At 43.9% G+C, this 23,966-nt stretch overlaps 1 protein-coding gene across 3 annotated transcripts in view; it reads right to left on the bottom strand.

Moving 5' to 3' along the window:
- Window positions 1-23,966, bottom strand: part of LOC149462135 (S-adenosylhomocysteine hydrolase-like protein 1) — a 461,588-nt gene that overhangs the window by 186,828 nt on the left and 250,794 nt on the right. For all 3 annotated transcript variants that reach the window (XM_089677371.1, XM_089677372.1, XM_089677373.1), the window contains exon 9: window positions 4,619-4,682. In XM_089677371.1, coding sequence (XP_089533497.1) covers window positions 4,619-4,682 — 64 coding nt within the window. The remainder of the gene's footprint in view (window positions 1-4,618; window positions 4,683-23,966) is intronic.

The raw sequence follows: 23,966 nt of genomic DNA, 5'->3' as shown, positions 1-23,966 counted from the left end.
ATGAGTCTATCTCATATATTAGTTTCACCTTTTAAGTTGCATTACTGAAATAAACTTTTGCACGATATTCTGCAGCACTATTTGCAGCATGGAGTGACATTATTTTGAACAATTTTGCCATTATTTTCACAGTGTGGCATCACCATTTATTTAATTATTGTATTTTTTCACTTTCTGCACAGTTTAAAAGATATAAGTTTCCACTATATCACCAGGGATATATATTCGTTATGTGTATGAAGATATTGCACTAGTTTTATATAATAATTATTATTTGTATTATTATGATTTGTGTATTCACTAGGTAATTATAAGTTGAGCGCTTCACCACTTATATGATTTGATTTCACACATCTTGCGGTATAAAGAACAGGTGATAGCAGCTTACTCACTAGGTTCTGTGGAGCGCAGGGGGATTTTTGTATTTTATCTCATATATTATGTAAAAAAGTGCAGCGCTAAAATAAAATACAAATAAAAATAGCAGATAAATTACTAAAATAAAATAATAATAGTCCCAATGGAGGTAAAATAAAGTGAGAAATGCACACTAACCAGATGTGCACATTAAATGTGCAGTGTAGATATCCTACAATTCAGCAAGTGGTCATCTGGGTGGTAAAGATAGGTAGATTCCCTCAGGAAAATTGATCCACGGATGGCACATAGATGGTTAAACCGTTCCCTTTAAGGGTAAAAGCAGGCACAGCTCCATCAGAGGGTAAGACTCCTTCACTGGGTAGAGCAGGTTAAGGTGTTGTCCTGAAAAGAATAATGGCTGCCGGAGCTCCACGATGCTCCGACGGCGTGACGTCACGGCATACGTAGGCTCCTCCTTACGCGTTACGTGCCAAGCACATCCTCAGAGAAAGAACCAAAGGCACATCTGGTTAGTGTGCATTTCTCACTTTATTTTACCTCCATTGGGACTATTATTTTATTTTAGTAATTTATCTGCTATTTTTATTTGTATTTTATTTTAGCGCTGCACTTTTTTACATATGTCTTTGTGAGGATTGGTATTGGTTATCCTGTGTGCCTAGCTGCTTTATTTGAAAAGCGCTCACTTATTATATCATTTCACTTGTATCTCATATATTAGTTTCACCTGTTAAGTTGCATTACTGAAATAAATAAACTTTTGCACGATATTCTAATTTTTTGAGTTTCGCCAGTAATGTCCTTACAGGATGTCTCCAGCTTACAAGCCGACCTCAATGCAACCATGTGGCAAATGAGGTTTAATCTTGATAAATGTAAGGTTATGCACTTGGGGGCCAAGAATATGCATGTATCATACATACTAGGGGATCAACTGAGGGAATCAATGGTGGGGAAGGGTCTGCAATGCCAATACAGTTTCTAAAGCGAGCAAAATCCTCTCTTGTATTAAAAGAGGTATAGACTCCCAGGGTGGAGTTGATTTAAATCCAGTTGATTTAGATCACGATTTAAATCACTAATGAAAATGCTGAATTTAAATCATAATTTTTAAAGAGCAACTATCATCTCTGTCCCGCAGCGTCTCCTCCTCTGACCCGCTGTTGACTCACATACAGTCCCATTCACTTTAATGAATGGGATGGCTGGTGATGCGGCAGTGAAACAACAAGGTGAGGTATGTGGCGGCAGCAGGCGAGTGGATATCCGCTAACAGGTGCTGCCATGATGGATCGAAAATGACAGGTGCTCTTTAAATGTAAGGAATCGGACTCATTCTTGCTGGTAGTTAGAATCTTTAATATTTACAAGCCAAATAAAGATTTCCTTTTCAGAATAAGCAGCAATCAGGTTAGTAAAACCGCGATATCAGAACCAAATTTTAGGTTAATAGGGTAATCACACATAGTTGGAGAACTACTCAAATTCTTTTATTTCATGTTTTTTCATGGTTATTGTGGAATTGTGTGAATGCATCAATGCAGTGCATGTTATCTCAGCTTACAGACCTTGGATTCATTGAATGAGTTTACCAATTTTAATATTGCAGAATATACAGCCGCATGATACATAACTAAGCTCCATTTCATGCTGAACAAACTAAATTATTAATGTATCTGAAATTGAAAACTATCTTTAGATATATTTTTACTCCAAAAGTATTTTGTTAAAATAAATTTGAAAAAAAAAAATCTGATTTAAATAAAAAAATTTTTTTTTAAAAATCAATTTTTATCCACCCTGTAAGACTCCAGAGAGAGATATCATTTTACCCCTGTACAAATCATTAGTAGGCCTCATCTGGAATATGCAGTTCAATTTTGGGCACCAATTCACAAAAAGAACGTTGGTGAACTGGAGAAAGTACAGAGAAGGGCAAACAAACTGACAAGAGGCATGGAAGAGCTCAGCTATGAGAAAAGATTAGAGGAACTGAATTCTCTCTTGAGAAGAGGAGATTATACATCAGTGGTTCATGATTGCTTTAAAAAAGGCCTGTATTCTTTCTTGTATACACAGAATATAACTGGTTACTAACATTTATAGGTAAAGTTGATCCAGGGAATATCCGATTGCCTCTTGGGGGATCAGGAAGGATTTTTTTCCCCTACAGGAGAAAATCCTTTGGATCAATTGTGGTTATAGAATTATACATTTTTCTTTTTTTCTTGCTTTTTTGGATGAACTGGGTGGATTTTTGTCTTTTTTCAGCCAGACTAATTATGTAGCTATGTAAAGGAGGCTGCTGGCAGATATACAAAAACCCTATGGAACCATAAAGATAATCACCTGCAGAGCCATAAAATCAGAGTGCAACAATCTCAAAGTGCAAAAATCAACCTAAATATAAATACATCAACCCTAAAGTGCAGTATAATACCACAAAAAAAGAAAGCATATATGTATAAAAGTGCATATAGTGCCAATAGAGTCCTATATAGTCCAAAAAACATACACAGTGCTGTACAATTCTTCCACCAATGACTCAGATTGTTGCCAGACTCTTCCCAGTATGAAGCACCAGTCAACATCTCATGAAATGAGCAGTTACCAAAAAATGTGTTATAAAATGTGTAGCAAGTTTAACATGTCAATATAGGAAGGTATCATCTTAGATAGCCTATGCATCCATCCACAGTGCTCTCCTCTCCAGTTCCCAGCACCGATCAAAGATACAGCAAATAAAGTAAACACCAGAGCCAGCAAAGATGGTAATAGTGTAGGATTTATTGCACCAGATTGATATCAATGCAATGCAAAACCACTAACTCAAATAGAAAGCTGCTGCTGACCGATATGCAGCAGCGTGACGTAAGCACTAAAGTCCCTGCCCCTTCTTTTTAATGTGCATTTCAGATGATAGGCTGTCTTCAGGGGACCTCCAGTGCTGAGTTACACCATGCTTATGTAGTTTATTAATCTCCACCAATAGGGAGGAGAAGGGCAGACCTTTGTTCTCGGAGAACACAATTTTTGGCCCGATTGGTAGCGTGGAGGATATTAAGAAATTTTGGACCTTTCAGCCATGTTGGGGCAGAGACTTTAGTATGATGTATTTATTTATATGTTGATTTTTGCACTTTATATGGATATGTAACTCATTTTTGTATGGCACTGCAGGTGAAAATCTTTATAGCAAGTTTATAGAATTGAACATTAACCCATACGAAAAATGAGTCTACCCACCTGTTATGCTGATTACAAAAAAAAAAAGAGCCCCAAACATATGGGCTGGACAGGCATACATATCCCATATTAGGAGGGCTGTTAGCATGCTGGCCCACCCTTATTGTAATACTAGCCAATATGCACTTCATCCAGGATGAGGGGAGGCCATTAAAATGAAACATGCTTTATAGGAACAAATGAGGGGAAATCTCCCCAGTGGTGACAGAGATGGACACAGGGCAAATAAGACAACCTTGAAATGTTTATAGTATAATGAATGCTGGGAGAGAGGGCAGCTTAGTTTATTGAATACAAAGGCTTTTTTATTTTTAATTGCGTACATATTTTTTTTCATAGTTTACTTTGCATCAGACAAATGGATAAAAGAAACATTTAGCTAAGTGCAATGATAGCAACGTGTGTGTTACTCTACCACCACAACTATAGGAAAACAATCTTGTATGGCTCAGGGGCTGAACCTGTACCTTGAGGTTTTGGATAGAGTAAGGGAGGGTTATAACCCCTGGCAGTTTAGTATCTGCCATCTGTGTCCCATTGAAGAGATTTACCTTCACTTCCTGTCCAGGAAGTGAGAAATAATCTCCACAAATTAAAGGAATTCCTTGGGGACCCCCAGGTCACAGGAACTAGTGTCACTATTGGAAAATTTCCCCTCTATTACTTTGCTGGGAACAACCCAAAATGTGGGTTTTTTTCTTCTTCTTTACATTGATAATGTTAAACAGGACAAATAGAGGATGTGAATCTTCCTAACAAGGGTACAGACAGCAATAAAAACCTGGCACGTGTTCCAATCCCTCTCAACTCTGTAAAAAAACCAAAAACGTTTTGCCCTTAGTTATTTAAAGAAAAACCCACCTAATAACAACCCTGTAAAAACAAAGGTTCAGTGCTACAGAGTTCACCCAACAAATCTGCAAAGAATTATTTTTATCTCTTTTTTTGAATACTAAATGTTTTGTTCTAGTATAAGCTTAAAGTTACTTACCTCCCCATAGCCACACACAATGACCTGTTTCCCTCCAAACATAACGTCTGTGCTTCTTTTAAGACTGAAGAAATACAAAAAAAAAAAAATTAGAAACTCTATATAGATGCAGCCATCATACAGTTTACAAACACTTGAATTATTTCCACTAAAAATTGCTGAGAAAGTCTGTCCATATCATTTAAGGTCAACGTATGCACTGTGCAGTGGCTGATTATATATTCTTTAAAACAGATTATCTGATAATTATTTCCCCTGCTATATGCGGTGTTCATATACACTGTTTGTAAATGTTCTTTTGAGTCTAAACACTATTAGTTTAGTTTATTTTCATTCAACCAGCGAACTAAATGAAAAAAAAAAAACTCACAAATTCCTGCATCTACACAAGGGATGTAGATGCAGGAATCTTACCTTTTTGTGCTATTGTATTATGACAGCAGGGACTCTTCCCCTCTGTCAGAATACACGGAACAGCGCTGCAGTCAATGACTGAATGCAGGATTTCCAGCAGGACTGTGTGGCAGAAGCAGGTCTAATGATCGGCTTCTGTTGAACAGAGGCTCAAAGATGTTTCAGAATTTCACCACATGTATACCCAATGAATACCCAATTATAAATGCTACAGACTGATTCTTAACATGCCGCACAAGCATAAAAAAAAAATAGTGCCTCCCTGTATGAACCAGTTGCAAAGTTAAAAGTTTTCGTCACTATTTCATACATGGGGCAAAAGCATGTATGTAACAATTGTGACAATTAAACAGGTGTGACAATTAAAACCCCGGAATGGACTGTAAAAAAAAAAAAAAAAAAGTATTTTTTTTTTTAACCTATACACTAGTAGCTGTTATCACCTTCAAAGTAGTCCCCTTGTGAAGCAATGCACTTTTATAGACAATTGTGGCACTGCCAGAAACATTTGTGGAATTTGTTTTCCAAAACCCTGCATATTATCTTTGCCATGGCACACGGGATGTCCGGAATGTCATCAAATCTGTGTCCTTTAAGGCATTTTGTATTTTGGAAACAACCAAAACGCAAGGTGCCAAATCAGGGGAATAAACTGGTTGGTCACATTTTTGAAATGGATTTCTGGGCCAGAAATTTGAGAACACTTAATGCATCATGCGAGGAGAATTTTCATGGTGGAGAATCCACTTGTCAGGAGAGAGTTCCGGTCTTTCCTCTGAACAGATCCCTGAAAGGATCTAGATAACCTCCATTTTGTTTTTGTATGCCATTTTAAGTATTAAGTTAGCTTTTTGCAGATATATTAGAAGTTTAATGAAACTGCTTTAGTTGTTCAAGGATGTATCAACAGAAGCTAACATGACCCTGACAATGTCTTTGTCTGGTTGTTTCTCAGAAAGCTAGCCAAAACAATTTGTACCAAGAAATGTATATGTCATGTTTAATGTAGTTAGCTCATGATGGAAACTTACAAGTTACAGTTTTTGAAACTCGCTCCCCCCTCCCTTATTTTTCTGTATCCTATCTAATCTTAGTAATGTCTAATAAACTTGGAACATCTCTGAACATAAGCTGCCGTTATTTCTGTGTTCAAGGGGTGTTCCCAGAATTCTGCTGATAAACCAGGAATCTCTCCACAGACCTAGGGTCTCTGAGGGGATAAAGAAAATCATCCTTTCAGCTGGGGGCTCGGCCCGGGATGACCACCCAACTCACTTGGTAAATAAACCTTTTGTCTTTTTATGACTAAAAGCTCTTTCTTGCCCTGTGTTGAGGGAAGGTCTTGAATGATTCTGTATTGTCTATATAGACCCGTGATAACCTGTAGCTGCTTTTGGTAAGCAGACTTAACTCTTCGGTAGAGTTACAAAATAGTGCACTATATAAAACACAGATTGTTCTCTGGTAGAACATAAAAGAGATTGTTCTTTGGTAGAACACACTGTCCTTTGGTAGAACAGTGAAGAGATAACTTTTGGGAAGTTATCAAAAGGTTAATAAGTCTGTGGAGCAGATTCTGGTTTATCTGTCTTTTGCTTTTTCTTTCTGTTGCGTAGAAGTATAAGATAATTTGTTGTGTGGAATAAAATAAGATTATAAGGTAAGAATCTTATCCACTGTCTAAATATGGGTCAAGGAGGTAGTTACCCACCAGGTCCCCCAGAAAAGGGAGAAAATTGTAAGGATTATGTTGCTAGAGTATGTGGAATAGACTACTATTTAATAAATCCCTGCGTGGATTGTATGGCAGGTTGGAGAGAAACTATGGGAAGTACAGACCCATTCCCGAGAGAGGGAGAGTTTTTATGGGAATTTTAGGGATTTCTCTGAGAGTAACATCAGAAGGAGGTATTGTTGCCAGATCCTCCAAAGTACCCATTATACCCACCTATTTCAATGATGAGAGTCATCCCTCACACATTACACCCCCTCCTGATACACATCCAGTTTGGGCCACAAATTCTATGGATGTAGTATTAATTTCATGTACACCATACACAGTCACACTCAAGGAAGGGGCATTGCCCTACAAACAGAGGCAATGCAAATTAACGCCAGAAAAGGAGGAAGGGATTGCTCCTCCAGTTGAAAGATTTTTAGAAACAGGTATTTTAGAAGAAACTGTTTCTCCTTACAACACACCTATCAATCCTGTTAAGAAGCCGGATGGCTCTTACAGGTTTGTACAAGATCTGAGGGCCATAAATAATTTGGTGGTTCCAATAGCCCCAATAGTGCCTGGTGTGCCGTCACTCCTCACCTCCATTCCGTCCTATGCAGAATATTTTACAGTGATTGATTTAACAAATGCATTTTTTGCGGTTCCTGTGGACCACCAGACGAGGGTGCTATTTGTATTTATATTCTGAAAATCGCCAGATGAGCTGGTGTAGAATGCTCTAGGGTTTTGTAGATTTGTCTGCAGTCTACTCACTTGCCCTCCAGACCACACTGAGGTCCTGGACCCCTCCCAATGGTTCGGTCCCCCTACAATATGTGGGACCTATTGGTTTGTAGTCCAAGTCAGGCGGCCAGTCAGGAGGATAGTTGGTCTCTTTTAGAATGGTTGTCAGGGAATGGTCACAAAGCATCTAAAAAGAAACTGCAATGGTGCCAAAAACAGGTTGAATACCTTGGTTTTACTCTAAGTCATGGTGAGAGGAATGTCAGTCACAAAAGAGCTGTGGCTCTCGTGGGTCTGCCCCGCCCACAAACAAAAAAGGACATGTTAACTTTTTTTGGTATGATTGGTTACTGCCGCCAATGGATACCTGATTGTTCATTTTATGATCACACTCTGAGGTCTGCCACACTTTCAGAGTCACCTGACATTCTCACATGGTGAAATGAAATGGTTGATGCCTTTGTGTACCTGAAGAATGCTATGGTAGTGGACCCTGGTCTTGGACTACCTGACTATAAGAAAATGTTTCATCTGTATGCTAGGGAAAATTGTACAACTATGGTGGGGGTCCTGGCTCAGGAACATGGAGGCAAGCTCCGCCCTGTAGCTTTTTTTTTCCAAAGTAGTGCCAACTCAGGTTCAGGGCATGCCTACTTCTCTGAGTTTTTGCATTCTGCGTAATGGTGGTGGAAATGGCAATTTCTTTCACATTGGGACATGAAACTACCCTACACACCACGTGTCCTTACTACTGAAAAATATACACACTCAACACATATCAGCACAAAGGTTGAGCGGATATGAAGTGATTCTATCTGATCCCAACTTGATTATTAAATATTCTTCAGCAAATTCAGGCCCTGCTCCAATTTTGAATGCCCTATTGGGGCTAAAGGGGGAACAGGATGAAGTGGCACCAGAACACAACTGTATAACCCACATACAGCAAGACACTTCTGTAGCAAACTAGCTCATCAGAGCTGGAAGCGGAGTTCTTCTTTTTCTGGTTCCTTCTGTTATTTGAGGTATTCCTGGATCATTCCTCACATCCCCCCCCTTTCCAGTCCTGAGAGACAAACGTTATCTCCTGACAGATGGTGGGGGTCAGCCCAGGAGAAACAATCCTGGTGGGGCCAGCAGTCCTGGGAAGCAGTGACCCAAAACTGTGTAAGCCCCCACATCATAAAACAGATAATAGCTTCTCTCCCGGACTTGAAAGAGAGTTGAACATTCCTCGGGTCAACCGTATGTTTCATGTCATGTATTATGAAGCTATAGTTAATTCAGTTTCCCACTGACCACTCCCAAAACGTGTAGTAAGAGCCCCCCCTCCCCTTTGAGAGGGACTTTTAAGAGAGACAAGTGAGTTAGAGCTTGACTCACACAGAGATCTCCCAGCAACATCGTAACAAAAGGAGATCAAGAACTCACCCTGCTCTATAACTTGGACTGCAAACCCAGGCATATGGGCAAGTAACTTAACCCTGTAATCTTCTTCCTAATTATCTCTTTGCTGTGTCTTTATATACAGATATATATATTTTTGTGACATCTCTTTGTAAATATTTTATTGCACCTGTCTGACGCTTTTAGCAATAAATCTTTCTTTCTGAAAGTGTTAGACTGTTTTTAAGCGCTTACTTGCAATTCACGAATTCCTGCCTTTGAAGAGATGCTACTGTTTGTTATATCTCTGTATAGTAGGTCCGCGGGCCCTGCTATATAGATCAATATTTCAATCATTATAGTGTATATTTGATAACGGGAGTTTCCCAGTCTCCGACAAAAGTGGTGGTGGCAGTAGAGGGTTAGTTGCGTAATTAACCCGACCCAGTAACAAGCGCATTCAGGCTGCAGGCACAGATTGTAGACCATTAGCTGGGCAATCGCCGTGTAGGATGCAGCTGGGTGGGGCCTTGTTACGCGCGTCACACCACGGTTTTGGATCGGCCGGCCCTTCGGTCACGAGTTTGGTGAGAAGGTCTGGGGTCGGACGCCGTGGGCGTGACGTATTACCGTTAGTCGCGGCCGTGCAATTGTCGCCCTGTTGGTGGTGGCGACCGCGGGTCGTGACATATTGTTGGCAGCGTACGTGGGATAATTGCATTAAGAGCTTCGGTGCAGTGTTAAAAAGTGGCTCTGCACTGAAGGATTGTAACCTTTATGGAAACATTCCTTAGAAACAAGTGGTGCATATTTTATTTTATATATATGTGTGTATAGAGAGACACATAGCAACAGCTATTTTCTTTTCCTACTTTTCTCTTCTATCTTTGCTTGCAATTATGCCTGGTGAAGCAGATTACGAGAAAATGAGCAAAGGTGATTTGAAAGTTGAATGTGCCTCACGAGGATTGGACGTCGGTCGCAAAACTCGTGAAGATTTGATTAGTGATCTAGTGGAGTATGATATCCGAGCAAATCAGAACTCGGGGGAACTTGAACATGGAGGGGTTCCCGTTACCCACATTGCCAGTGGCTCAGAGACGGCCTGACAGGATGGGCATACAGAGACTGACACTGGAGGATCACCAAATGTTAGCGTCACACCACCGCCTGAGCGCGCTAGCACCGTGGTGCCTGGAACCAGCAGAGACTCTTCTCAGATGAAGGAGGCCCTGAAACGCCTCATGGAGACAGATCTGGAGGCATACTTGCGGTTCATGGAACGCCAAGCAGTGGCTGACAGAGAAACTGCAGAGCGTCAAGCAGCGGCTGACAGAGAAACTGCAGAATGCCGGGCTGAGAGAGAGGAACGCCAAGCTCAGAGGGAAGCTGATCATCGGCACGAGATGGAGATGGCAAGGCTCCAGCAGCGACCGGGTCAGAACCTCGGGTCCCTAGATCACAGGGACGCCACTCTTTCTGTGGGTGCAGCCAAGTTTCCAGTGTTGGAAAAGGACAGCAACACTGACACCTACTTGCTGTTCTTTGAAAAAATGTGCCGTCAGTACCATGTGCCCCAAGCTCAATGGGTTTGGTACCTGACACCAGGGCTATGAGGCAAGGCCCTGGACGCGTTTGTTGAATTGCCATAGGGACAAGATGATGACTATGAACTTTTAAAAGATGCCATTATCCGGAACTACCAGATGACCCCGGAAGTGTACCGCAAGCGGTTCAGGTCCATGCAGAAGGGACCTGGGGACTCTTACACAGATGTGGCAAGTCGCTTACGCACCACATTCCGACAGTGGACTAAGGGACTGAAAGCTAATTCCTATGAAGCTTTGGAGGATCTCATGATCCGAGATCAACTCCTGCACATTTGTCCTGCAGACGTCAGACAGTTCGTCTTGGAGAGGGAGCCAGCATCTACTACAGCTGCAGCAGACCTGGCAGATACCTTCATCCACACGCGAGTGCCTGAACCTCGCAAGGCTCCTCCAAACAGCTGGAAAGGGGGGAAATCGTCCCTAGCAACCTCTCCTACTTCGGTGAGTCAAGCTTCACCTCCGCCCAACCCTGCAGCGCTTGGAGCCAAGCCATTCCTGCCTGCCACCCACAGATGTTTCGCCTGTGGGAAAGCCAGACATCTCAGGACGCAGTGTCCTGAGCAGAAGCAGACGACATCATCTGGCCAGCAACTCTTCTTCTGTGCTGTTCGTTCGCAGGAAGATGCGGGTAACCCCCACCAACTTGCAACTTGTTACCGTGGGCAACCGGTCTGCAACTGGTTTCCGGGACACCGGGGCCGAAGTCACTTTGATCCGACCAGAGCTGATTGAGCCACAGAACCTCATCCCAGGAAAGTTCCTGACCCTCACAGGAGTTGGGGGGACCCGTTCACACATACCCTGTGCAAAGGTATTCCTAGATTGGGGTGCGGGGAGGGGGATGAGAGAAGTGGGGGTCTCAGCTGAACTGCCCACGCCTGTTTTGTTGGGTGCTGACCTAGGCACTCTTGTTTCGTATTATGCTCCTGCGGAGAAGACCCGGAAGGGCCCGCTGGAACTCTCTGGACCAGCCAAGGTACTGTGGACAGATATTGGGGTAATGTCTGGGCCACCGGTGGATGGACAGAGGGAGGGGGCTGGGAATGGTGTGGGGCTGCAGGAGTCTCCATTAGCTGGAGAACAAGAAGAAATCCCCTTGTCTGGGAAGGTATTGAACTCATGTGTCATTGATATTATGAATGTGACTGTTGAGGATCGTTGTGGTGACATTACTAATGTTAGTAACATTGGGAATAACATTGATAGTAATGTCATTGATAATGTTTGTATTGTTGACGGCAATGTTGGTAATGCTAACAATGAGATTTGTGATGAAACAAAGGATGCATTTTCAGTGTTGGGGGCTGAGGTACAGTCTCTGGGGGCTGAACAAGGGGATGATTTGGATAGGCCTGTCCCTTGCCCAGGCTCAGAAGATTGTGCCTTGATAAGTGCCCAGCCGTTGGCCTTGCGTAGGACTAGGCAGCTGGCTGGGACCTGTAGTTCCACGTCTCAGGCAGCACTGAAAAGCGATTCCCAAAGGAACTTCAGAAGTCCGCTAGCTGTGAGTTGCCCTGCTAAGGAAGGCACACCACTGCTGGCTGGGACTTGTAGCTCCACACTTCAGGCAGCCCTGAAAAGTGAGTCCCAAAGGACCTTCAGAGGTAAGCTGGCTGGGACTTGCAGTTTCACACTTCAGGCAGCCCGGAAAAGTGAGTCCCAGAGGACCTTCAGAGGTAAGCTGGCTGGTACTTGTAGTTCCCCACTTCAGGCAGCCCTGAAAAGTGAGTCCCAGAGGACCTTCAGAGGTAAGCTGGCTGGTACTTGTAGTTCCACACTTCAGGCAGCCCTGAAAAGTGAGTCTCAAAGGACCTTCAGAGGTAAGCTAACTGAGATTTGTAGTCCCACAGGGAAGACTGCTCTGGAAAGCCATTCATATGGAAATTTTAGTCCAGGGCTAGGTGTGGACCCCCCTGCTGGGGAGAGTAAACAAAAGACTGGTCTAGTCACTGGGGGTTGGGAGCCTGAAAGCCTGACAGTTAATCTCACTTGTCAAGGTGTGTTCACAGGCAGACAGACAGAGGTCAGAGGCAGCAGGCCTAGATTACGAGTGGAAGGAAGGTTGATGCTTGGGTTACAGACAGAGGGCCGCCGGGCCCAGACCCAATCACCCTTCCCTGGCACCCGGGTTCTGGAGCTGCTGCCCAGGCCTTTGATAGATGGCGTCTGGATTCAGAAGGTGGCGGCTGACTGGGCCACAGAGGCAAAGGGAATGGCACAGTCAGGAATCCAGGGGTCAGCTAGAGTCTGGGCGACACTGAACGCCAGCCCTGTGTTTGTGGCCTACCCATGCATAGGAGCCATGAGGTAATGGAGCATCCGGAAGGTGCCTACTGTTTTGCCATCATGGACCTGAGCAAGGAGTGTGGGCCACCTTCTCTAACCCAGCAAGCTCAAGACGGGCCAGCCTTCACTACCCCATGTGGCTTGCCTGAGTCCACGGGAAAGCTAGTTGGGGTTGAGAATGCACCGACCGCCTATCCAGCGGTCAGGAATGGCCCGCAATGCACAGTGGACCTGGGTGCCGTTGTCCACCTTAGGGGCTTCACGGTGCTCGGTCCTGTCGGGGAAGAGCCCCTTGGGCCCCTGTCGCTAGTCTGGAACCAACCGCCCGTGCCCAGTCTGACAGTCAAGAAGGGTAACTGTCAGAGGGGCATGTCAGTGGTTCAATTTAGGAACCCGTCAGTAAGAAGAGACACCCAGAGGTCTGGGCGTGGGGAGACTGAGGCAGTTGAGGCCTGGTCTGCTCCCCAGGCCAAAAAGCAGGTTACGTCAGTCGCGGGTACAGCTGGCTACAGTAAGACGCCTGGATGCGATGATCATGGCTCAGCTGGACCTGTGACTGACCTAGCAGACAGGAAACTGGAGGAACTGGTGTCCTGGATGCTAGCAGGGAACGAGGACTGTCCATCTTGGATGAAGGTACCTGTGGACACCACTGGGAGGCGAGGCCCAGAATTCGCCTGTCCGTTTCTGGTGCCCACGGACGCTACTACCTTCAGGCCAGTTGTAGTCCTAAGCCTGAGGAAGAAGGTAGGAGAGGGAAATCTTCTTCTCTACCTCGACAAGAAGCTACATATTAATATGTTAGCAAAGGATACCCCTGAGCTGAAGTGTTTTGTAAACAGGTGGGCACCCCCGCAGTTCCCACGGGATTCGGATAGCCACAGCCGACTGGTACCCACCCGTGACCGCTCACTTGGTCGGCCCAGCAGTGCTGCTGGAGAGAACGGCTTCCTGTTTAGACGGAATTCGGTTCTCCCGCAGTACAGCGGTACCAGGACGTCCCAAGAGGAACCTCTGGGCAGAGGTCGGTGGCGTCAGAAGGGAACGTGTAGCTCCCTCCCTGGCCACCACTTAAGGGGGAGGTGTAGCAAATTAGCTCATCAGAGCTGGAAGCGGAGTTCTTCTTTTTATGGTTCCTTCTGTTATTTGAGGTATTCCTGGATCATTCCTCACATTCCCCCCCCCTTTCCAGTCCTGAGAGACAAACGTTATCTCCTGACAGATGGTGGGGGTCAGCCCAGGAGAAACATTCCTGGTGGGGCCAGCAGTCCTGGGAAGCAGTGACCCAAAACTGTGTAAGCCCCCACATCATAAAACAGATAATAGCTTCTCTCCCGGACTTGAAAGAGAGTTGAACATTCCTCGGGTCAACCGTATGTTTCATGTCATGTATTATGAAGCTATAGTTAATTCAGTTTCCCACTGACCACTCCCAAAACGTGTAGTAAGAGCCCCCCCTCCCCTTTGAGAGGGACTTTTAAGAGAGACAAGTGAGTTAGAGCTTGACACACACAGAGATCTCCCAGCAACATCGTAATAAAAGGAGATCAAGAACTCACCCTGCTCTATAACTTGGACTGCAAACCCAGGCATATGGGCAAGTAACTTAACCCTGTAATCTTCTTCCTAATTATCTCTTTGCTGTGTCTTTATATACAGATATATATATTTTTGTGACATCTCTTTGTAAATATTTTATTGCACCTGTCTGATGCTTTTAGCAATAAATCTTTCTTTCTGAAAGTGTTAGACTGTTTTTAAGCGCTTACTTGCAATTCACGAATTCCTGCCTTTGAAGAGACGCTACTGTTTGTTATATCTCTGTATAGTAGGTCCGCGGGCCCTGCTATATAGATCAATATTTCAATCATTATAGTGTATATTTGATAACGGGAGTTTCCCAGTCTCCGACAAAAGTGGTGGTGGCAGTAGAGGGTTAGTTGCGTAATTAACCCGACCCAGTAACAAGCGCATTCAGGCTGCAGGCACAGATTGTAGACCATTAGCTGGGCAATCGCTGTGTAGGGTGCAGCTGGGTGGGGCCTTGTTACGCGCGTCACACCGCGGTTTTGGATCGGCCGGCCCTTCGGTCACGAGTTTGGTGAGAAGGTCTGGGGTCTGACGCCGTGGGCGTGACGTATTACCGTTAGTCGCGGCCGTGCGATTGTCGCCCTGTTGGTGGTGGCGACCGTGGGTCGTGACAACTTCCCCTAGGTTCGACATGTCAGCTGTGGTTCTTTATGGGGCCCCAGATGTGTTTGTAGATGGCTCATGCTCTAGGCCAAATGATAATACTTACCATGCAGGATATGCCATTGTGCAACTTCCTGACAAAATACTTGAGGCAAAGCCAATCCCATATCAGTCAGCCCAAGCAGCCGAACTGATTGCCCTTACAAGAGCACGTCAATTATTTGCAGGACAGGACGTCAACATTTACACAGACTCCAAATACGCCCATGGTGCTGTACACGATTTTGTGGTCATTTGGGAGAGAAGAGGATTCATTGCTGCTGATGGCAAAACCATATCTCACTCTTCCTTGATATCTGATCTACTAAAAGTCATACAGTTACCAAAAACATTAGCCATTCTTCATTGCAGGGCACATACAAATCGCAGAGATCATATTGCCAAAGGAAATGCATTAGCAGATAAGGTAGCAAAGGAAGCTGCATTACAACAGGTGTCCAGTGAGCAGATGCCTATGCTCACTTCAGGCATCATGCATGTATGCAGATTTACAAAAATTTGCTACAAAAATCGATCTAGTAGACTGAAATGGTTCTGGAGCACAACTAGATCCAGCTTCTCGTCTAGTGTGCTTAGAGGGGAAACCATGCATTCCCATGTCAAGTGCCCCACTGTTTATTGCACAGTACCATGGTCTAGGACATAGAGGATGGAAAACGACATGTGAAACATTATTGCAGGATTTTTACATTACAGGCTTATCTAGGTTGGTGAAAGAATATGTTTCTAGGTGCATTACATGTATAAGGAACAATCCACAGAACCCAAAGAAATCACAACACCAGCATCTAGTGTATCCAACTACACCTTTCACCCATTTACAAATAGATTTTACCCACATGCCAAAAACAGGACAGAGACAAGAGTTTTTGTTGGTAATGGTGGATATGTTTAGCAGATGGGTGGAAGCATTTGTCACTAATAAAGAAGACGCGCAAACTGTAGTTAGAATTCTTACACAGGAGATAATACCCACATGGGGATGTCCGCTGCAGATAAATTCTGATAACGTACCAGCTTTTGTGGCCAAGGTATGCCAAGATCTGGTAAAAGTACTTAAGATAGATTGAAATTTCATATTCCCTATCATCCTCAAAGTTTGGGTATAGTAGAAAGGATGAACAGGACAATTAAGGATAAGTTGAGGAAGGCCACTGGAGGAACCTATACCCATTGGAAGAAGATGTTACCTGCAATTCTAGCAGAGGTAAGAATGACACCTAATAAGACTACAGGGTTATCTCCTTTTGAAATATTAATGGGAAGACCGTTCCCCACTCCTTGGGCTAGACAGCCACTTATGTTAGAAAGAGGGGACCTTGACCTGGTACAACAAGAATATGTGAGAAAATTGATTTAAATTTTAGATAAGGTTGAAAGAAATGTTGCTCGCACTTTTCCTTTATTTTTGCAGGAACCAACACACCTTTCCAAGTGGGAGATGTCGTAGTGGTCCGTCAACTCGCTAAAGACAAGAAGCAAGGCTACCCCTTTGGACCGCCTACTACAGTGATAGCGGTTACCACAACGGCTGTTCTGGTGGAGAATTCCCAGTCCTGGATCCATGCTAGTCGAGTGAAGAAGGTGAACCAAACACCTGAGAAACACGAGATGGAAAAAGGAGGTGAAGTATGAGAGGAAAATCCTCGAAGAGCGGGTGAAGTAAGTGAAAAAGGCCCTGAAGATGACATTCTTTACTGCCCCTCATGGTGTTTTGAAGATCTGGGTCCTATTGGTCACACTGACAGCTCTTTTTTCCTGCCAGTATGGATCATAACTAACTGTATTTATCACCCTGAGGACTTGGGTCTAATAAAAAGGTATCTGTGGCCAAGGACTAGATTTAAATGAGACCCAGATAACCAAAAGTGAAAGAAAGTCAAAAAGAAGTTTTGAAGAGAACAATCTTTTTTCAGGAAAAATGTTGATGATGCAGTTTAAATATGCTTATGCTCAAAAGTCAGGTTCTGATAAATGTTGAATATGTAGTAAGTTACATCCTAGCACATATGAAATTCCTCTTCTGGCTGCTCCAGTCGAAATATTTTGTTAATAAAAGGGAATGTAAGTATTGGTTTGACCAATATTACTTCTAATGCCACCATATCTTTTCCAACTCTGGGAGTCACTCAACTCCCCGATTGGTGTTTTAGACTGGGGAATACTTCCCACAAGGGAAAGGGAATGTGCTCTCAGTCCATATTAAACATATCTGATCCTGGAAGGAGGGATGGAACTTCTTCTGTGAAACTCTGGCAAGTAAATGGTAGAACCCTGAATGAAAGTTTAGAAGGGATACAAGATAATGTGGGGAAAACTATGTTTGGAAAACGTCTTTATTTTACACTTGTTGTCACCCCTGAATTTCATTCTGCAATACAAAAATTGCCAATTTCCTTGGGAAATACCTATATCTGTTGTGGTAAGATCTGTTACCCTTGGATACCGAGTAATGTCCAGGACTGGTGCTATGTAGCCCAATTAGTGCCAATCATGGCAGCTATAGACCAAAAGGAACACCAGGTAAAAGCCAGTACATACCCAAAACACCAACTAACTCTGAGACAGAGAAGGGAAACCAAACAATAAAAGGTAGATCTATTCTCTACAGGCGATAAGGTTTGGTCATGGTTCCCTACCTACACGGGATGGGGAATAACCCTCATGAACAAAATAAATAATTACACAAACATTATTGATTATATATTGGAGAGGAACTCCAAGGATATAGGGTTGCTAAATACCGAGACCAGAGCTATTAGAAAACAGCTGGAGATGCAAGAATTAGCTATTGAAAGCATGAGTGCTGCTCTGACAGGTTTGTGTGAGATGACAGAGGATTATGAATGTTGTACTTGGATATATAATACCACAATGACTGTTCCAGATTATTATGAAATAATAAAGCAACACAGGGAACAGGTAGATGGTTTAATGGAAGAAGCTAGAGCTATAGGAAAAGATGGATGGAGTCCTTTTGATTGGCTAGAATCAGGATTTGGTTCCATCTTTTCATGGATGAAAGGTATCGCTGTAAGCATAGTCATGATATTGTTTTTTGTTTTATTTTTATATCTATGTTTTAAATGTTTATTATATTGCATTGCTAGAGCTACCAAGCCGCAAAATACAAATGAAGGTTATCTGGCTATGTACAAAAAGATGAATGAGGTAAAGAATTGAGATCATGTTCATGACCTCAGAGGGGATAGAAAGGATCTAGATAACCTCTATTTTGTTTTTGTACGCCATTTTAAGTATTTAGTTAGCTTTTTGCAGATATATTAGAAGTTTAATGAAACGGTTTTAGTTGTTCAAGGATGTATCAACAGAAGCTAACATGACCCTGGCAATGTCTTTGTCTGGTTGTTTCTCAGAAAGCTAGCCAAAACAATTTGTACCAAAAAATGTATATGTCATGTTTCATGTAGTTAGCTCATGATGGAAACTTACAAGTTACAGTTTTAGAAACTCGCTCCCCCCTCCCTTATTTTTCTGTATCCTATATAATCTTAGTAATGTCTAATAAACTTGGAACATCTCTGAACATAAGCTGCCGTTATTTCCGTGTTCAAGGGGTGTTCCCAGAATTCTGCTGATAAACCAGGAATCTCTCCACAGACCGGGGGTCTCTGAGGGGATAAAGAAAATCATCCTTTCAATCCCTGTTCGCACTCTGTCCACTTTTTGCATCACTTCTGCCCATCTCTTGCATCATCATGGACATCGTCTCACCCTCCTGAAACCGCCTGTGCCATTAGAACATACTTTATTTCTTAATGCAATGTTCACCATAAGCCTATTGTAACAGAGCTTAAGTTACTCTTGCATTTTTGCCAATTTTCACACAAAATTTGATGTCAACCTGCTGCTCCATATTCTTGTCACTCATTTTCCACCAACAGTGCAATGCAACTCACCACCAAAGTGCTACACCACAGGCATTCCAGGAAAAAAAAACAGTGGGAGCCAGGTACACCTATCTACTGCCTGGGGAAATCTGTCCAAAAGTGGTCATCATGGAAGAATTGTAGGCAAAAAAAATTCCTTTTGATGAGGAAAAAAGGGCTAAGCAACTCAACTATGCACAGAAACATAGGGACTGGGGTGCAAAAAAATAGCAGCAAGTGCTCTGGAGTCAAAATTTGGCTGTATTTGTCAATATTTTGCATGTAGCAGGAGGCAGTTTGTTCAATGAAGGGCTTGAGAGTGGTACAATAATTAGAGTCTGCAGATAAAAGTGAAGCATTATGGGGGTTCCTTGCAAGTTTGAAGCTGCATTTCTGAAAATGTAGTTGGGAGTTCTTGTCACGATCAATAGTGTTCTCAATGCTGAGAAAGTCAGGGCAGATAATTTCCCATCATGCCACACCATCAGGGAGGCATGCGCTTGGTCCCAAATCGATTCTGCAGGACAACAACTCCAAAACACACAGCCAATGTCATTAAGAACTATCTTCAACGTAGAAGAATTCTGGAAGTGATGGTTTGGCCCCACAGAACCCTGATCTCAACATCAAGTCTAAAAATACAAATATCGTGTAATGCAACACCAAAATTATTTGCATAAAGAAAAGAAAAAGTCCCAATAAAGTCTCTCATCACAAAACACCACTTTGCAATATGTGACATATATTCAATAACAGTATAATCTCTCTTCGTCTGTGCCAACCATGCCACCACAACTATGTGAAAAACCTGCTCACTTTACTTTTAGACCTCACAAGTAGGTCAAAATGCTCTCATCACATAGTGTATATTGGCACTGCTATGCAACTCAACGCCTCCCACTGACACTCTCAAATCTCATGTATTATGAAAAACAAAAAAGTGGAACCATAGTACTCATATTATTAGTATATCTCTCCTGGATGGCCGCCAAAATTATGTCACGGGCCCAGCTCCTCCCACCTATATGTGTTATGCCCCGTAATTGGGCTTCCTCGGTAGGCGGGGAGGCAGTTGACATAGAGCCCTTCTGTAACCACTGAATACATTGTAATAAAAAACGTAAATTACTTCCTTTATGGGCAACTGGAAGTGAAGTTTTCAGCCACCTTGGATCTCCTTGGTGCTTGAAAGTGAGAAAAAAACACAAAAAACTTGTCCGTCAGAACTGGGGACACCATTATAATACACTTAATATTCAAAAATATATAAAAAAACTTCTTCTGCAACCTACCATATCTGCAACCAATACTAACTTATTCGGAAGCCATATAAATACGTCTATCAAAAACAATAAAAATAACAAAGAAAATAATAGGACAATTTGGTACTTAAATCACAATAATGGAGAAACAACACGGCTCATTAGCTATTACTAATAAAACAGTTTAGGTCAAAATCCACATTTAAACCTAATGGGGTAAGAACATTAGTTTCATAAATCCAAAAAGATTCCAGTCTACTTAACTGCCAAATATAATCCCCCCCTCTCCAGTGCTTTACTATCTTTTCTATCCCCCAGAATCTTAAATCTCTATGGACTTTATTATGTACCTGTTTAATAAAGACCTGTGTCTTTATTAAACCTGTATTACAGTGCTCAGCATAAATGAGTACACCCCAACAGATTTGTGAGAAAACCTTTACTTTCCTTTCAGAATTTTCTATGGGACACTATACTACAAAATACTCCCACAAATACGGGCCATTGATTGCAAACAAGATTTCTTAACTTGCACACACAAAAAATATTTCTCCTAACAAATTCATTCTAGACCATGTTGCAAAAATGAATACACCCCAATGAAAGTCTTAGCAGCAAAGCTAAATTTTAGAAACTCCTAATTAACATGGATCCAACTACAGGTGAGTCTAAATATTCATTAAACAGGTGTCCAGCAGACAGCAATTATAAAAGGGAGTTACTTAACAAAGAAAACCCCTTTCCATTTCATGCTGTCAGCAATGGCACCACGTGGAAGAGAAATGTCACAAGCCCTGAGAAAAAAAATAATTTATTTACACAAGAAAAGGTGAAAGCTACAAGAAGATCAGCAAAAGTTTACTTATCAGTCAGAATACTGTAGCAAAAGTGATAAAAACATTTTACAAAGATGGAACTGCAAACATCTCCCAGAGACGTCCAGGCCATCCATGGATGTTAACACCTCGACAGGAGCATCTTCTGGTGAGAAGAGTTGAAGAAGATCACCATGCAAGTTCACTGCAGTTAGTTAAAGAAGTAGAAAGCCAAACTGGGGTGATTGTTTCCCGTGGCACAATACAGCATATTATTATGATTATACAATGTTTATACAGCGCCAAAAAGTTTGCTCAGTGCTGTACACTATAGTGGGGGACAGTAAATGAGACAATACAGTAACAAAACAATATACGAGAGGTTCGAGGGCCCTGCTCTTTCGAGCTTACAATCTAGGAGGGAGGGGATAGTGGTACAGGAGGAAGTGGCTGTGGGGGATGGAGTGGCGGGAGGAGTGGAGGAGGTCGGCTGTTAGGTGAGGGTGGGGTAGGCTTCCCTGAAGAGATGGGTTTTCAGGGTGCGGCTAAAGGTGAGGAGGGAAGGTGACAGTCTGATGGATTGAGGTAGTGAGTTCCAGATGATGGGGGAAGTCCTGGAGAAGTCCTGCAGTCGGGCGTGGGAGGAGGAGACCAGGGCGCTAGAAAGTAGGAGGTCTTGTGAGGAGCGAAGAGTATGGGTTGGGTGGTATTTGGGTATCAGGTCAGTAAGGTAGTTTGGGGCAGTGTTATGAATGGCTTTGTATGTCAATGTTAGTAGTCTGAATTTAATGCGTTGGGCAATCGGAAGCCAATGGAGGGAAAGACAGAGGGGGGTGGCAGATACGGAGCGGTTGGTAAGGTGGATGAGTCTGGCCGTTGAGTTCAGGATAGACTGAAGCGGGGATAGTCTGTGATGAGGTAGGCCGGTGAGGAGGGAGTTGCAGTAGTCGAGTCATGAGATAATAAGGGAGTGAATGAGTTGTTTAGTAGTGTCTAGGGTTAGGAACGTACGTATTTTGGAGATGTTGCGGAGGTGGAGCCTGCATGAGTTTGCCAGCGATTGGACATGGGGTTGGAAGGACAGATTTGAGTCTAGAGTGACACCTAGGACTTTGGCTTGCGGGATGGGACTGATGGTGGCGTTGTTGGTCGTGATGGAGAGGGTGGGGGGGGGGGTGCGGGCTAGGGGGAAAATTAGGAGCTCGGTTTTGGAGAGGTTAAATTTGAGGAAGTGGAGTGACATCCAGACTGATATGTCGATCAGTAGGCAGGTGATTCGGGCGGAGACTGAAGGGGTGAGGCGAGGGGTAGAGAGGTAGATTTGCGTGTCATCGGCTTAGAGGTGGTAGATGAAGCCGTGGGAGTGTTGGCCAAGGGAGGAGGTGTAGATGGAGAAGAGGAGGGGCCTGTTGACAGAGCCTTGGGGGACCCAACAGAGAGGGGGAGAGAGGGGGAGGTGACAACGTTATAGGTAACGCTGAAGGAGCATTGGGATAGATAGGAGGAGATCCAAGAGAGAGCGGAGTCTCTGATGCCAAGGGAGTACAGTTTATTAAGGAGGAGGGGGTGGTCAACTGTGTCGAAGGCCGCAGAGAGGTTGAGGAGTAGGACTGAGTAGTGGCCATTAGCTTTGGCGGTTAGCAGGTGATTTTGAGTAGGGCGGTTTCGGTGGAGTGTAGGGGACAGAAGCCAGACTGTAGTGGATCGAGGAGGTTGTTGTCATTGAGGTGGGAGCTTAGGCAATTGTAGACTAAGTGCTCGAGGAGTTTGGATGAAAATGGCAGCAGGGAGAAGGAGCCAAGGTTGCTCAGGTCGGTGGGGTCCAAGGAGGGTTTTTTGAGTATGGGAGTGATGTGCGCGTGCTTTAGGGGGAGGGGAATGCGCCAGCAGAGAGGGAGAGATTGAAGATGTGGGTGAGGGAGCGTAGGATGGAGGAGACCGGAGAAGTTGTGTGGGGACATTGTCAAAGGGGCAAGTGGTGAGGCGGGCTTCTGAGAAGACCTTAGTGACCTCTTCAGTGGTAGCAAGGCTGAAGGAGTGGAGTGTTGGGGAGGTTGTAGTGTGCGGGATGTTAGGCGTGGTGGGGGTCAGGGCGGTTGCGAGGTCAAAGGAGGGGAGAGTTGAGGGGGTTATCGTGGGAGGGAGGCTAGGTGGGGAGGTAGATTGAGCATTGGCAATGTCTTTACGGATTGCGTCGATCTTGTTTTAGAAGTGTTTGGCAATCTCGTGGGCGGTGAGTGAGGTACTGGGTGGAGGTGGGGGGGGGGAAGAGAGTAGGGAGTTGAAAGTGGAGAAGAGCCGGCGAGAACAGGTGGAGAGGGTATTGATGAGGGTTACGAAGTAGGTTTGTTTGGAGGCGTGGAGGGAGGAGGTGTAGGTGAGGAAGGCGGAATTGTAAAGGGTGAACGCTGGAGAGGATCTGGTTTGCACCATAATCGCTCCAGCGTGCGACTGCGTCGTTTAAGATTTTTGGTGTGGTCGTTCTGCCAGGGTTGAAGAGGTCGGGGTCTAATGCTGCGTGCGGTTAGGGGTGCTAAGGAGTCTAAGGCAGCTGACAGCGAGTTGTTATACGCAGTAGTGGCCAGGTCAGGACAGGACAGTGGAAGGATAATGTCGTAAAGACGGTCAGCTGCAGAGTGGAGAGGGGCCGGGTTCAGGTTGCGGAGGTTACAGCTGGTGATGGTTTGACGTTTGGGGGGGGGGGGGGGTGATTGAGGACAGGGAAATGGAGAACATAATGAGGTTGTGGTCAGAGAGAGGGAAAGGGTTGTTTGTGAGGTTGTGGGGGGTGCAGAGATGAGAGAATACAAGGTCCAGGGTGTTCCTGTCGGAGTGGGTGGAGGACTGTGTGCACTGTGTGAGTGCAAAAGAAGAGGTTAAGTGGAGGAGTTGGGATGTAGCCGGGTTGTTGACGTTGATAGGGATATTGAAGTCACCAAGGATGATGGCGGGTAGCTCAGAGGAGAGA

This window comes from Staurois parvus, unplaced genomic scaffold, assembly GCF_062004578.1.
Source record: "Staurois parvus isolate SC_StPar_1 unplaced genomic scaffold, SC_StPar_1.0 ptg000185l, whole genome shotgun sequence".
In the NCBI taxonomy this organism is placed as follows: domain Eukaryota; kingdom Metazoa; phylum Chordata; class Amphibia; order Anura; family Ranidae; genus Staurois; species Staurois parvus.
This window is presented reverse-complemented; position numbering and strand designations above follow the sequence as displayed.